The sequence below is a fragment of the Oncorhynchus keta genome, chromosome 22 (assembly GCF_023373465.1).
Source record: "Oncorhynchus keta strain PuntledgeMale-10-30-2019 chromosome 22, Oket_V2, whole genome shotgun sequence".
Taxonomy (NCBI): domain Eukaryota; kingdom Metazoa; phylum Chordata; class Actinopteri; order Salmoniformes; family Salmonidae; genus Oncorhynchus; species Oncorhynchus keta.
Genome location: NC_068442.1, coordinates 44,655,329 through 44,672,281, shown reverse-complemented (window position 1 = coordinate 44,672,281; position 16,953 = coordinate 44,655,329). Strand labels below are relative to the sequence as shown.

At 40.2% G+C, this 16,953-nt stretch overlaps 1 protein-coding gene across 2 annotated transcripts in view; it reads left to right on the top strand.

The window, feature by feature from the left end:
• Positions 1-14,736, top strand: part of LOC118401550 (prolyl 3-hydroxylase 2) — a 106,676-nt gene extending 91,940 nt beyond the window's left edge. For both annotated transcript variants that reach the window (XM_035799158.2, XM_035799159.2), the window contains exons 7-15: positions 89-129; positions 643-734; positions 1,500-1,627; positions 5,049-5,144; positions 5,881-6,031; positions 6,557-6,674; positions 10,663-10,738; positions 10,866-11,006; positions 13,363-14,736. In XM_035799158.2, the coding sequence (XP_035655051.2) occupies positions 89-129; positions 643-734; positions 1,500-1,627; positions 5,049-5,144; positions 5,881-6,031; positions 6,557-6,674; positions 10,663-10,738; positions 10,866-11,006; positions 13,363-13,464 (945 nt within the window). In that variant the 3' untranslated portion in view covers positions 13,465-14,736. The remainder of the gene's footprint in view (positions 1-88; positions 130-642; positions 735-1,499; positions 1,628-5,048; positions 5,145-5,880; positions 6,032-6,556; positions 6,675-10,662; positions 10,739-10,865; positions 11,007-13,362) is intronic.
• Positions 14,737-16,953: the final 2,217 nt, after the last annotated feature.

Below are 16,953 nucleotides of genomic sequence, written 5' to 3'. Positions count from 1 at the left end.
GTGGTCATGATGGATAACCATTGGTGCTGTGTGCTGCATCATTTCCATGTTGTGGACATTTTCTGATCTGTCAATGTTTTACTTGTAGCATTATTGGACCAGCACAGGAGGCAGAGAGGATTCTAACCGGTGAGCAAGCCCTGAAATATCCCCTTGGAGATGTTCAATAGTTCTAATATATTTTTTTAATTGTATAGCTTACAAAGATATGCGTTTTACATAGACCATTAGTAAAACCAGGCTGTATCACATCAGGCCGTGATTGGGCGTCCCATAGGGTGGCGCACAATTGGCCCAGCGTCGTCCGGGTTTGGCCATGGCAGGCCGTCATTGTGAATAAGAATTTGTTCTTAACTGACTTGCCAAGTTAAATAAAGGTTAAGTAAGGAATCTATCTATCTATCTGAATACTTCAATATGTGGTACTTTGAACTGGAATACTATGTCTTGTATAAGATTGCACTGACATCTACTGCATACTTCTAGTATGGCAGCCTATATGATGTCACTAGTCTCGTAGTTACTCCCATGTAAAAGACCTTGACGAGAGGCAAAGAACAGTGTATTTCACCTGTGTTGATGGTTTCCGCCTTATTTAAATGAACTTGATGTACTGACTCTGTTCTTCCATTCCCCCTGCAGGATCCCTTCTGGTACTGATGGATGGATGGAGTACGTGCCCATCTCAGAGAAGAAGAACTTCACCCTGGCCCCGCCACAAGAGCTCAGAGAAGGTACGACTACATACTCTGTTCTCTTCACAACTGCTCAAATGTAATGGAATTATTCAGTTAGAATTGACAAAGACATAAGTCAAAAAGGTAATGCCTCAAAATATTACCATTTGGTCAACTCCAGCCCCCTTTCCAGTGTTGGGGAACATCCTCTTGTTGGCGTAGAGAACATTTAGCAGGTTAAAAGATTATTTCCTGTAATTCTACACATTTTGACATGAGGTGCAGAGAACATTTTGCCATTTTTAAGCTCATTTTCTCAGCGTGTTCATGTGATATTTGAGTGACTAGAACATTACAACAAAATCTATGGACTTAAAAACCTAGCTAAAAAACTCTGCTGACATGGGCTAGTTGATCTGGACATGTCTGACAAGTTATAAATAGCTCTCTAAGGTCTGTAATGACTGATATGACAAGAGAAACTGATTATTCACTACCCACTTTCAAAATGGCAACCTTTGTATTGTACTATTGCAAGAGTCAGTTGAAAGCCGGACTGGGTTCTTTTTTTGTGGGGGGCCACAGTTTGGGAACCACCTCTATTGAGGGGTTAACACGTTTCCTGATCCTCTGTGCTGGTCTGCGTGTGTTCTGCGTGTGGTCTGCGTGTGTTCTGCGTGTGTTCTGCGTGTGTTCTGCGTGTGTTCTGCGTGTGTTCTGCGTGTGTTCTGCGTGTGTTCTGCGTGTGTTCTGCGTGTGTTCTGCGTGTGGTCTGCGTGTGTTCTGCGTGTGTTCTGCGTGTGTTCTGCGTGTGCTCTGCAGGAGGACCTCTGGTGTATGACAGTGTGCAGCTGATCCAGAACTCACAGGCCCTGAACGGAACTCAGAGGGTTCTCCTGGATGATGTCATGTCTGTGGAGGAGTGCGCCGAGCTCAAAAACCTGGCCCATGTAAGATCATTGATATTAAACATATATTAACTGCAGTCGATTTGATGTATTTTATCATATTTACACTGGGAACAGTATTGACGTATACACTGTGTACACGGTGACTGGGTTCATCAGGAAGTGTATAGAGGATGTTGTTCCTACTGTGTCGATTACTACTTCCAAACCAAAAACAGTTGATAGATGGCAGTATTCACACAAAACTGAAAACGCGAACCACCAAATCTAATTTTATTGGTCACATACACATGGTTAGCAGATGTTATTGCGAGTGTAGTGAAATGCTTATAGTGTAGTGAAATGCTTAACCACGGCAAGATGACTGGGAATATGTGTACAAACAGACCAGCTATGCCCTCCATACAACAATCAAATAGGCAAAATGACAGTACAGGGACAAAGTGGAGAAGCAGTTCAATGGCTTAGACACGAAACACGTGGCAGGCACTCCATACAACTACTGACTATAAGGGGAAAGCGGACACCGTCGCCTCGCTCCCGGACAAGTTGAACACCTTCACACTCTTCGAGGAAAACAACGCAGTGCCGCCCGCGAGGACTGTGGGCTCCACAGGTGGATTGTATTTATCATCATTAGTCATTTAGGTCAACATTGGATCATTCAGAGATCCTCACTGAACTTCTGGAGAGAGTTTGCTGCACTGAAAGTAAAGGGGCTGAATAATTTTGCACGCCCAATTTTTCAGTTTTTGATTTGTTAAAATAGTTTGAAATATCCAATAAATGTCATTCCACTTCATGATTGTGTCCCACTTGTTGTTGATTCTTCACAAAAAAATACAGTTTTATATCTTTATGTTTGAAGCCTGAAATGTGGCAAAAGGTCGCAAAGTTCAAGGGGGCCGAATACTTTCGCACGGCACTGTACTTGCGTACTATTGTTTGTACAGATGAACGTGGTACCTTCAGGCGTTTGGAAACTGCTCCCAAGGATGAACCTGACTTGTGGAGGTCTACACTTTATTTTCTGAGGTCTTGGCTGATTTCTTTAGATTTTTCCATGATGTCAAGCAAAGAGGCACTGAGTTTGAAGGTAGGCCTTGAAATGCATCCACAGGTACACCTCCAATTGACTCAAATTATGTCCGTTAGCCTATCAGAAGCTTCTAAAGCCATGACATAGATTTCTGGAATTTTCCAAGCTGTTTAAAGGCAGGGTCAACTTAGTGTATGTAAACTTCTGACCACCTGGAATTGTGATACAGTGAATTATAAGTGAAATAGTCTGTAAACAATTGTTGTAATAATTACTTGTTATGCACATAACCAACTTGGCAAAACAATAGTTTGTTAACAAGAAATTTGTGGAGTGGTTGAAAAACGACTTTTAATGACTCCAACCTAAGTGTATGTAAACTTCCGACTTCAACTGTATGTAAATTAGGTATTTAAGTTTTGTATTTATTTTTTTATTTTACATAAATTAGTCAAATTCAAAAACCTGTTTTTGCTTAGTCATTATGGGGTATTGTGTGTACATTGATGGGGGGGATAAAACCTGTTTTTGCTTAGTCATTATGGGGTATTGTGTGTACATTGATGGGGGGGATAAAACCTGTTTTTGCTTAGTCATTATGGGGTATTGTGTGTACATTGATGGGGGGGATAAAACCTGTTTTTGCTTAGTCATTATGGGGTATTGTATGTACATTGGGGAGGATAAAACCTGTTTTTGCTTAGTCATTATGGGGTATTGTGTGTACATTGATGGGGGGGGGATAAAACCTGTTTTTGCTTAGTCATTATGAGGTATTGTGTGTACATTGATGGGGGGGATAAAACCTGTTTTTGCTTAGTCATTATGGGGTATTGTATGTACATTGGGGAGGATAAAACCTGTTTTTGCTTAGTCATTATGGGGTATTGTGTGTACATTGATGGGGGGGATAAAACCTGTTTTTGCTTAGTCATTATGGGGTATTGTATGTACATTGATGGGGGGGATAAAACCTGTTTTTGCTTAGTCATTATGGGGTATTGTGTGTACATTGATGGGGGGGGGTAAAACCTGTTTTTGCTTAGTCATTATGGGGTATTGTATGTACATTGATGGGGGGGATAAAACCTGTTTTTGCTTAGTCATTATGGGGTATTGTGTGTACATTGATGGGGGATAAAACCTGTTTTTGCTTAGTCATTATGGGGTATTGTGTGTACATTGATGGGGGGGATAAAACCTGTTTTTGCTTAGTCATTATGGGGTATTGTATGTACATTGGGGAGGATAACCTGTTTTTGCTTAGTCATTATGGGGTATTGTGTGTACATTGATGGGGGGGATAAAACCTGTTTTTGCTTAGTCATTATGGGGTATTGTGTGTACATTGATGGGGGATAAAACCTGTTTTTGCTTAGTCATTATGGGGTATTGTGTGTACATTGATGGGGGGATAAAACCTGTTTTTGCTTAGTCATTATGGGGTATTGTGTGTACATTGATGGGGGGGATAAAACCTGTTTTTGCTTAGTCATTATGGGGTATTGTATGTACATTGATGGGGGGGATAAAACCTGTTTTTGCTTAGTCATTATGGGGTATTGTGTGTACATTGATGGGGAGGATAAAACCTGTTTTTGCTTAGTCATTATGGGGTATTGTGTGTACATTGATGGGGGGGATAAAACCTGTTTTTGCTTAGTCATTATGGGGTATTGTGTGTACATTGATGGGGGGGATAAAACCTGTTTTTGCTTAGTCATTATGGGGTATTGTGTGTACATTGATGGGGGGGATAAAACCTGTTTTTGCTTAGTCATTATGGGGTATTGTGTGTACATTGATGGGGAGGATAAAACCTGTTTTTGCTTAGTCATTATGGGGTATTGTGTGTACATTGATGGGGAGGATAAAACCTGTTTTTGCTTAGTCATTATGGGGTATTGTATGTACATTGATGGGGAGGATAAAACCTGTTTTTGCTTAGTCATTATGGGGTATTGTGTGTACATTGATGGGGGGGATAAAACCTGTTTTTGCTTAGTCATTATGGGGTATTGTGTGTACATTGATGGGGGGGGATAAAACATTTTTTAAATAAAGCTGTAACGTATCAAAATGTGGAAAAATTCAAGGGGTCTGAATTCTTTCCAAAGGCACAGTTGACAGCATTTGGATTTATTGTTACAGTGCTATTTCTTTTAATTGTATTCGTGCCTATATTTCAATATTTCTTCCTTTTTTAAATGTTGTATTATTTGTGTACTTGTTTGATGTTGTATTGCATTGTTAGGAGCTAGTAACATAAGCATGTCGCTGCACCCGCTATAACACCTGCTAAACTGGGTACACCACCGATACACTTTGATTTGTGTTTTAACATGTTTACATTTTACATCGTCATTGACACGTTATCATTGTCATGAGTGCAGGGGTTTATGCGTCTCTGTGTTTGGTCCACAGACTATCACTATGGCAGGAGATGGATACAGAGGGAAGATGTCTCCTCACACACCCAACGAGAGGTTTGAGGGAGCCACTGTGTTAAAAGCACTGCAGGTAAGCAAGCTTCTATACAGAGAGACACATTGGAGGAGATAAAACGAGCCTCCGTTTGAAACCAGATAGTAATGATTACATTATGAACACTTACTTAACACTTCATTTGTATTGCCCTTTTGATATAATAATCTCTCGGTAACAGTCTTTTCTTGACGTTATCAAAAGTCACTCTTTCAGTACCTTAGTGGGCAACTAGAGAATATTTTCAGTTGCTTCTCAGACAACATGTTGAAGTGAATGTTTATACCATGTTTCTACTGTGTTCTACCATGTTCTGTGTTTTACCATGTTTCTACTGTGTTTTACCATGTTTCTACTGTGTTCTACCACGTTCTACTGTGTTCTACCACGTTCTACTGTGTTCTACCATGTTTCTACTGTGTTTTACCATGTTTCTACTGTGTTCTACCACGTTCTACTGTGTTCTACCACGTTCTACTGTGTTTTACCATGTTTCTACTGTGTTCTACCATGTTCTACTGTGTTTTACCATGTTTCTACTGTGTTTTACCATGTTTCTACTGTGTTCTACCACGTTCTACTGTGTTCTACCACGTTCTACTGTGTTTTACCATGTTTCTACTGTGTTTTACCACGTTCTACTGTGTTTTACCATGTTTCTACTGTGTTTTACCATGTTTCTACTGTGTTTTACCATGTTTCTACTGTTTCTACTGTGCTTCTGCTGTGTTTTGTTTCTACAATGTTGTTACTGTGTTTTTTTTACCTTCAGTATGGCTATGAGGGCCGTGTCCCTCTGAAAAGCGCTCGTCTGTTTTATGACGTCAGCGAGAGGGCAAGGCGCATCATCGAGTCTTACTTCCTGCTCAACTCAACACTTCACTTCTCCTACACACACCTGGTGTGCCGTACCGCCATCACAGGTGAGCCACATGTTCGATAATGCAGGCATATGTTAAATGATTGATCGACAAATCACCTTGCATCATACATAACTTATTTAATTATTTATAGATCAGTCACAACTTACCCACAATGTATCACAGAATTAATGCTCTCAAACATGCCCATTGATTATTGTATCAATATATCTGTTGTTGAGTTCCTGCCCGACCTAGATTTGTAGGCATTGCATCAATCAATGGTTGCGTTCCATGTCATTGACGGTGCTGTCGAGCATCAGATGGCTGTATCCTTTCATATAGCTGATATGTTAAATACCAATCCAGGCGTTGTAGGATCTGGCATGCGTCTGCAATGAACTTGACCCATATCAAACTTTCCTTATAGTGTCATATAACTTTGAACATCATGTGAATTTCAGCATGTTGGTTCAGTCAAATTTGGTTTGTTTGCCTCTGTGTAGGTTAAGTAAACTTAGTCTGTTTTGGGGTTTCTAAAGTTGATCTCTGTTTGGTGTTAATAAAGTTGATCTCTGTTTGGTTCAGGGCAACAGGACCATAGAAATGACTTGAGCCATCCCATCCACGCTGACAACTGTCTGTTAGACCCAGAGGCCAACAAGTGCTGGAAAGAAGCACCAGCCTACACCTACAGAGACTACAGGTTAGGGCTTATACCTTAAGCAATAAGGCCCGAGGGGGTGTGGTATATGGCCAATATACCACGTCTAAGGGCTGTTCTTAGGTACACCGCGTTGCTTCGTGCCTGGATACAGCCCTTAGCTGTGGTATATTGGCCATATATCAAAAAACCCTGAGGTACCTTAATGCTATTATAAATGGGTTACCATTGTAATTAGAGCAGTAAAAATAACTGTTTTGTCATACCCATGGTATAATGTCTGATATACCACGGCTTTCAGCCAATCAGCATTCAGGGCTCGAACCACCCAGTTTATAATGCATTTTAGGGTTGAAGTTTAGCTCTGGTCCAAGGCTAAGCTGCTTCCTAACTACACTGAACCAAAATTGAAATGCAACAATTTCAGATTTTACTGAGTTACAGTTCATATGAGGAAATCAGTCTATTGAAATACATTAATTTGGCCCTAATCTATGGTAATCTACAGATATCTGTTGGTCACAAATACAATTGTTTTTAAAAGGTAGTTGCGTGGATGAGAAAAGTATTCGGTATCTGAAGAGACCACCATTTGCCTCATGCAGTGCGACACATGTCCTTTGTGTATGGTCTCATCAGGCTTTTGACTGTGGCCTGCGGAATGTTGTCCCACTCCTCTTCAATGGCTGTGTGAAGTTGCTGGATATTAGCACGAACTGGAAAATGCTGTTGTATGCGTTGATCCAGAGCATCCCAAACATGCTCTACGTGTGACATGTCTGGTGAGTATGCAGGCCATGGAGGAACTGGGACATTTTCTGTCAGGACCCGCTTACGAACTCTGGTCTCCAGTGTGAGAAACAGTCACTTAGTAAACTAAGCCACTAATAGTCGGCAGAACCCAGAAGATGAGGCAGACACCGCAGGACTTGAGACGGTGATTTAATAAAGAAAAAAGAAAAGATCTTCAGGCAAAAATATAAATACACAACGTCAAAAGTAATTCCAAGAGAAAAAAATGTGTATCCTCCAAGACACGGAAAATCCACAAAGTGGGAAGAACAGCAGGGGAAAAAACAAACCTCAAAAGAATAATAAAAATTAAACAAGAACAAAACCAGAGTACCTCAAGAAAATCCAACTTGAGAAACAAAAGTTCACAGCATGGCTGGGTGCTAACATACAAACACAGAGCAAAGAACTGAGGAACATTTAGGGTTTAAATACATTCAAGGGAAATTAGGCACAGGTGCAACTAATAACTAGACCAAGGGAAAAACAAAAAGGGTCAAAAAAGCACAATGGGGGCATCTAGTGACCAAAACCTGAACAATCCTGGCCAAATCCTGACAGAATCCCCCCCTAGGAACGGCTCCTGACGTTCCTACCAGCCTTCTCAGAGTGGAGGACCCTGAACTGTCGAATGATGTCAGGGTCCAGTATGTCTTTGGCAGGAACCCAGGAGCGCTCCTCGGGACCGTAGCCTTCCGAGTCCACCAGATACTGCCAGGACCCCGCTGCACCCGGCGGGAATCCAGTATCCGATGGACGGTATAAGCCGACTGGCCTCAGATGACACGGGCGGAGGTCTGCCTGCCGAGATAAGGGGAGAAAAAACAACAGGTTTTAATAAAGAAATGTGGGATTAATCTTAAGGGATCTGGGTAAGTGCAGGCAATAAGTAACGGGATTCACTCTCCTGGCAACCTTATAGGGACTGATGTACTTCTGGGACAGCTTGTGAGACTCCACCCATAGCGGTAAGTTCTTAGTTGAAAGCCAGACTCTCTGGCCGAGGCGCAGGGTAGGCCCGGGACGGCGATGTCTGTTGGCCTGCCGTTGGTACCGCTGTGAGGAACGCAGAAGATTAAGACGGGTCTTCTTCCACGTAAGCCGACAGCGTCTGATGAACCTCAAGGCTGAAGGCACTCTGACTTCTGCCTCCTGGTACAGGAACAATGGAGGGGCATAGCCAACCTGCCACTCGTGCAGGGACATACCAGTGGAGGAGGAGCGCACGGTGTTGTGCGCATACTCGGCCCAGACAATGAAGGACGACCATGTGGACGGGTTGTTGGAGACCATACATCTGAGGGTGGTATCCAGCTCTTGATTCATCCTCTCGGTTTGGCCGTTGGACTCCGGGTAGTACCCTAAAGATAGACTGGCAGTGGTCCCTATGAGTTGGCAGAAGGCCTTCCAAAACCTTGATGCGAACTGGGGACCTCTGTCGGAAACCATATCTTGAGGAATGCCGAAGACTCGGAACACATGGTTAATCACCAACTCAGCTGTTTCCTTGGCAGAAAGTAACTTAGTCAAGGGGACGAACCTGGCCGCCTTAGAAAACCTGTCGATTATGACTAGGATAGTAGTATTACCATGGGATGGAGGAAGGCCAGTAATAAAGTCCAACGAGATATGGGACCAGAGACTGTGGGAAATGATGAGGGTTGCGGATCGAAGGAGAGAGAACATTGGGTGAAAAACCCCTTACAAGCACTCGGATCACCTGAGAACCGTTGGGGAGGCGGCAGACGAGGTTCAGCCAGGGGGTTAACTGCCACGGGCACTTGAATCTGATGTACTGGGGCAGGAGCGGTTGCCGGGGAAAGTCTATCAGATATTTGCTTTATGGAAGTCAGCATCTCCGACAGAAGTTGACAATGTCTAGCCATTAAGGCCTCTTGCTGAACCAGAGCAGCTTTGTGGCGTTGGACAGTCCCCTCGTGGTGGGACAGCATGGAAAAAAGGTCCTGGGTACTGGCTGCCTCTGGGTTTGTTTTGTTGGCTCTGTGTTTCTGTCAGGACCCGCTTACGAACTCTGGTCTCCGGTGTGAGAAACAGTCACTTGGTAAACTGAGCCACTAATAGTCGGCAGAACCCAGAAGATGAGGCAGACACAGCAGGACTTGAGACAGTGATTTAATAAGATCTTCAGGCAAAAATATAAATCCACAACGTCAAAAGTAATTCCAAGAGAAAAAAATGTATATCCTCCAAGACACAAGGAAAATCCACAAAGAGGGAAGAACAGCAGGGAAAAAAACAAACCTCAAAAGAATAATCCAAAATAAACAAGAACAAAACCAGAGTACCTCAAGAAAATCCAACTTGAGAAACAAAAGTTCACAGCATGGCTGGGTGCTAACATACAAACACAGAGCAAAGAACTGAGGAACACTAAGGGTTTAAATACATTCAAGGCACAGGTGCAACTAATAACTAGAACAAGGGAAAAACAAAAGAGTCAAAAAAGCACAATGGGAGCATCTAGTGACCAAAACCTGAACAATCCTGGCCAAATCCTGACATTTTCAGCTTCCAAGAATTGTGAACAGATCCTTGCGACATGAGGCTGTGCATTATCATGCTGAAACATGAGGTGGTGGCGGCGGATGAATGACATGACAATGGGCCTCAGGATCTTATCATGGTATCTCTGTGCATTCAAATTGCCATCAATAAAATGCAATTGTGTTCATTGTCTGTAGCTTATGCCTGCCCATACCATAACCCCACCGCCACCATGGGGAACTCTGTTCACAACGTTGACATCAGCAAACTGCTCACCCACATGACGCCATACATTTTTGAGAAATAAGCTTCTTTTTTTTTGCATTGTGTTGTGTGGCAAAACTGCACATTTTAGCGGTCTTTTTATTGTCCCTAGCACAAGGTGCACCTGTGTAATGATCATGCTGTTTAATCAGATTCTTGATATGCCTCACCTGCCAGGGGGATGGATTATCTTGGCAAAGGAGAAATGCTCACTAACAGGGATATAAACAAATATTTGTGCACAACATTTGAAAGAAATAAACTTTTTGTGCATATATGCAACGTTTCTGGGATCTTTTATTTCAACTCGTGAAACATGGGACCAACACTTTCCATGTAACATTTATATTTTTTGTTCAGTATACATTGAAATCTACTCATGCTACCAATGGCACCATACTATACCATTACCTAGTGTTCAATAAGCATGGCTATTATACATTACCAATGGTTTTCATTGTGTTCTCAGTGCTCTGTTGTACCTGAATGGAGACTTTGAGGGCGGGGAGTTCATCTTCACAGAAATGGATGCCAAAACAGTCACAGTGAGTCCTCTCCCAAGAAGGGACACTTTTTGTTGACTGTATTTCCTGACATTTTTATTAGTCTTACTATCTTACCCTTTCTTTGTACTTCAGTACTGACCGTGATCACCCCCTCCTCCTCCCCCAGGCTCAGGTGAAGCCAAAGTGTGGTCGTATGGTGGGCTTCTCGTCCGGAGGGGAGAACCCCCATGGGGTGAGGGCCGTCACCAGGGGGCAGAGGTGTGCCGTGGCCCTGTGGTTCACCTTGGACCCCCTCTTCAGAGAACTGGTAAACTGTCATGAGGACCCCATCTATCATAATATCTTCCATAGTGACACATATAGAGGATAGTACATCATGCTATGTATATTATTGCTTTTTATTTAGGAGTATGTTTATTGGTATTTGTTTAGGAAGATGTTTATTGGTATTTATTTAGGAAGATGTTTATTGGTATTTATTTAGGAAGATGTTTATTGGTATTTGTTTAGGAAGATGTTTATTGGTATTTGTTTAGGAAGATGTTTATTGGTATTTATTTAGGAAGATGTTTATTGGTATTTGTTTAGGAAGATGTTTATTGGTATTTGTTTAGGAAGATGTTTATTGGTATTTATTTAGGAAGATGTTTATTGGTATTTCTTTAGGAAGATGTTTATTGGTATTTCTTTAGGAAGATGTTTATTGGTATTTGTTTAGGAAGATGTTTATTGGTATTTATTTAGGAAGATGTTTATTGGTATTTATTTAGGAAGATGCTTATTGGTATTTGTTTAGGAAGATGCTTATTGGTATTTGTTTAGGAAGATGTTTATTGGTATTTGTTTAGGAAGATGTTTATTGGTATTTATTTAGGAAGATGTTTATTGGTATTTATTTAGGAAGATGTTTATTGGTATTTATTTAGGAAGATGTTTATTAGTATTTGTTTAGGAAGATGTTTATTGGTATTTATTTAGGAAGATGTTTATTGGTATTTATTTAGGAAGATGTTTATTGGTATTTATTTAGGAAGATGTTTATTGGTATTTATTTAGAAAGATGTTTATTGGTATTTATTTAGGAAGATGTTTATTGGTATTTGTTTAGGAAGATGTTTATTGGTATTTATTTAGGAAGATGTTTATTGGTATTTATTTAGGAAGATGTTTATTGGTATTTATTTAGGAAGATGTTTATTGGTATTTATTTAGGAAGATGTTTATTGGTATTTATTTAGGAAGATGTTTATTGGTATTTATTTAGGAAGATGTTTATTGGTATTTATTTAGGAAGATGTTTATTGGTATTTGTTTAGGAAGATGTTTATTGGTATTTATTTAGGAAGATGTTTATTGGTATTTATTTAGGAAGATGTTTATTGGTATTTCTTTAGGAAGATGTTTATTGGTATTTGTTTAGGAAGATGTTTATTGGTATTTATTTAGGAAGATGTTTATTGGTATTTATTTAGGAAGATGCTTATTGGTATTTGTTTAGGAAGATGCTTATTGGTATTTGTTTAGGAAGATGTTTATTGGTATTTGTTTAGGAAGATGTTTATTGGTATTTATTTAGGAAGATGTTTATTGGTATTTATTTAGGAAGATGTTTATTGGTATTTATTTAGGAAGATGTTTATTAGTATTTGTTTAGGAAGATGTTTATTGGTATTTATTTAGGAAGATGTGTATTAGTATTTATTTAGGAAGATGTTTATTGGTATTTGTTTAGGAAGATGTTTATTGGTATTTATTTAGGAAGATGTTTATTGGTATTTGTTTAGGAAGATGTTTATTGGTATTTATTTAGGAAGATGTTTATTGGTATTTATTTAGGAAGATGTTTATTGGTATTTATTTAGGAAGATGCTTATTGGTATTTATTTAGGAAGATGTTTATTGGTATTTGTTTAGGAAGATGTTTATTGGTATTTGTTTAGGAAGATGTTTATTGGTATTTATTTAGGAAGATGTTTATTGGTATTTATTTAGGAAGATGTTTATTGGTATTTATTTAGGAAGATGTTTATTGGTATTTATTTAGGAAGATGTTTATTGGTATTTGTTTAGGAAGATGTTTATTGGTATTTATTTAGGAAGATGTTTATTGGTATTTGTTTAGGAAGATGTTTATTGGTATTTATTTAGGAAGATGTTTATTGGTATTTATTTAGGAAGATGTTTATTGGTATTTGTTTAGGAAGATGTTTATTGGTATTTATTTAGGAAGATGTTTATTGGTATTTATTTAGGAAGATGTTTATTGGTATTTGTTTAGGAAGATGTTTATTGGTATTTGTTTAGGAAGATGTGTATTGGTATTTATTTAGGAAGATGTGTATTGGTATTTATTTAGGAAGATGTTTATTGGTATTTGTTTAGGAATATGTTTATTGGTATTTGTTTAGGAAGATGTTTATTGGTATTTATTTAGGAAGATGTGTATTGGTATTTATTTAGGAAGATGTTTATTGGTATTTGTTTAGGAAGATGTTTATTGGTATTTGTTTAGGAAGATGTTTATTGGTATTTATTTAGGAAGATGTGTATTGGTATTTGTTTAGGAAGATGTTTATTGGTATTTGTTTAGGAAGATGTTTGTATCATAATACATTGTTCCTACTTTTTCTCTCTCTCCCACCCCCCCCCTCTCTCTCCTCCAGGAGCGTCTACAGGCTGATGAGGTGGTGCAGGCATTGGACAACCAAAGCAGCCAATCAAAGTGGGACACGAGCCTCAACATCAACCCCAAAGATGAGCTGTAGTAGCCAACCAACACCCAGCTCTGCATCCCCAAATCTTTATGTCTATTTATTTAATGAAGTTTGGATCAGAACAATTTTATTTTTGTACTGTTTGATGTGCAAGGTTATATCGTTGTTGTTCTTAGTTTTGTTGTCGTCTTGGCTTTAGTGTTGTTGTGATTTTTATTTCTGTAAATGCCAGTACTTGAGTTCCCATTTGGGTCTTAGTTTTTCTCTCTGTTGGGTTGAAACCCAGTCGTTGTACCTCACACTTTAAAGTTTCAGGTAACTTCCAGGTCACTTCCAGGTCCCTTTGTGATTAACTTTAAAGTTCCAGGTCCCTTTGTGATTCATATACGAGGTTGTTTTAATACCACCCTGTCCTACATATGTCCAGTTTTTACTGCACTGTGAACCAGCCAAAGAGAAGAAAGCCAGTTGACATTGTTTCTCTCTGTTAGAAAAAATCAAATAAAAATGTCTGTTTATGCTTTGGTTTATAACGTTTAAAACATGCACTCATAAAACAATATTTCTTTCAGGCGGTGTGAACACAGTAAATGTTTATCTATTTATTCATTGAATTATTGTCTTGAATATGCATTTACCGAGAGAAAGCTGTCGGGCATTATTTTTACAAACAGGGAGCTATAATCCTTTTCAGTGACGGACAGTAATGTCTGTTCTTATCTGTCCCGACTTTATGTGCACTTTCTGTTTGTAGTGTGATAAAGACGGCATCCCTCCCTAGCTCTGGTCCATGACGTTAGTGCACCTTACTAGTGTTAGCAAGCCTTAGTAACGCCTCGGACCAGAGCTAATCCCTCCGTTCAGTGTAATCGAACACAGAGTAAGATAACTGTTTACAAGTTAGCTGACACAATGGTGTGTGTTTTAAAGATCGACAGCTGCTATTGCAATTGTCGGCATTTGATATTAGAACCTTTTTAATAAAAGATGTCATTTATTCCTGTTTAAAGGAATTATTATTTTAAGGTGGCGTAACAAGTGTCCTTTCCTTTCAAAACGTCCTAATTTCATGGGTAACAATAGACAGGCAGGCACATGCACTGTTATAGTCCAATGGAAAGAATGTGCCTTGTGTATACTGTGATATTTCAATGATACAACTGCTAACTAAATGTAACTTATCATTTTTAAGTTAATAGAGTAGAGTTTTAGCTTATCTTTTGATAGGGAGGATGGCCACTTGTCTAACTAATATTTAAATATGAATCCATCTCTTTTGTTGTAATGTGTACTTATAAATTAAAAAGACTATACCGCATAAAATAGTTTCAACCCTGTCCTTTATTTGGGAATGTTTACAGTTTGTCAACACATTTTAAATAGATTCAGTTAACAAACATTTAGAGAAGTGGTTTTGGAAAAATGTATTTGAAAATCTAGACATGAATATGACAGCAGTAAATCATTAAACAGCATGATCATTACACAGGTGCACCTTGTGCTGGGGACAAACACACTAAAATGTGCAGTTTTGTCATACAACACAATGCTACAGATCCCTCATGTTTTGGGGGAGCGTGCAATTGGCATGCTAACTGCAGGAATGTCCACCAGAGTTGTCAGAGAATTTTATGTTAATTTCTCTACCATATGCAGCCTCCATTGTTTTAGAGAATTTGGCAGTACCTCCAACCTGCCTCACAACTACAGACCACATGTAACCACACCAGCCCAGGACCCCCACATCTGTCTTCTTCACCTGCAGGATGGTCTGAGACCCGCAAACCGGAAAGCTGATGAAACTGGGTTTGCACAACCAAAGAATTTCTGCACAAACTGCCAGAAACCGTCTCAGGGAAGCTCATCTGTGTCCTCACCAGGGTTTTGACCTGACTGCAGCATCTGTACACAGTTCCTGAAGCTGAAAATGTCACAGTTCTCCCAAGGCCTGAATACTTCCCAGACATGTCCGCCATAAAGCATGTTTAGGATGCTCTGGATAAACGTGTACGACAGCGTGTTAAAGTTACTGACAATATCCAGCAACTTGGCACAGCCATTGAAGAGGCGTGAGACAACATTTCACAGGCCACAATCAACATGCTGATCAACTCTATGCAAAGGTGATGTGTCGCCCTGCATGAGGCAAATGTTGGTTACACCAGATACAGTCCTAGTCTGGGTTTTTCTGATCCAAGTCGCAACCTTATTTTTAGGTATCTGTGACCAACAGATCCATATTTGTATTCTGAGTTGTGAAATCCATAGATTAGGGCCTAATACGTTTATTTCAATTGACTGATTTCCTAATACTGTATGAACTCTAACTCAGTAAAATCTTTGAAATTGTTGAGTTTCTTTTTAAATCTAACATTTATAGTCATCTATGTCACTACTATAAATTAATAAACGTAAGAATAAACTTAAAAACACTCTTGACAAACAATTTAGGGTTCGATTCAATCCGTATCGCCGCAGTTGAATCTAGCCCTTAAAGTTATTATGGTAACAGTAAATGAAATCAAATGTATTTATATAGCCCTTCTTACATCAGCTGATATATCAAAGTGCTGTACAGAAACCCAGACTAAAACCCCAAACAGCAAGCAATGCAGGTGTAGAAGCAAGGTGGCTAGGAAAAACTTCCTAGAAGGGCCATAACCTAGGAAAAAACCGAGAGAAGAACCAGGCTCTAAGGGGTGGTCAGTCCTCTTCTGGCTGTGCCGGGTGGAGATTATAACAGAACATGGCCAAAATGTTCATAAATGACCAGCATGGTCAAATAATAGTATTCACAGTGAACAGGTCAGGGTTCCATAGCCGCAGGCAGAACAGTTGAAACTGGAGCAGCAGCACAGCCAGGTGGATTGGGGACAGCAAGGAGTCATCATGCCAGGTAGTCCTGAGGCATGGTCCTAGGGCTCAGGTCCTCTGAGAGAGAGAAAGAAAGAGAGGATTTGAGAGAGCATAGTTAAATTCACACAGGACACCGGATAAGACAGGAGAAATAAGAGCAGCAATATGGCTACCCACACTGGGACTGTCTACACAGACTAGGACTGTCTACTCAGACTAAGACTGTCTACCCATACTGGGACTGTATACTAGCTCTGAGACGACTGCCTACTAGCCCTGAGACCCTGAGACGACAGCCTACTAGCCCTGAAATGACAGCCTACTAGCCCTGAGACGACAGCCTACTAGCCCTGAGATGACTGCTTACTAGCCCTGAGACGACTGCCTACTAGCCCTGAAACGACAGCCTACTAGCCCTGAGACGACTGCCTACTAGCCCTGAGACAACATTCTACTAGCCCTGAGACCCTGAGACGACAGCCTACAAGTCCTGAGACGACTGCCTACTAGCCCTGAGACGACATTCTACTAGCCCTGAGACCCTGAGACGACAGCCTACAAGTCCTGAGACGACTGCCGACTAGCCCTGAGATGACTGCCTACTAGCCCTGAGACGACTGCCTACTAGCCCTGAGACGACTGCCTACTAGCCCTGAGACACTGAGATGACTGCCTACTAGCCCT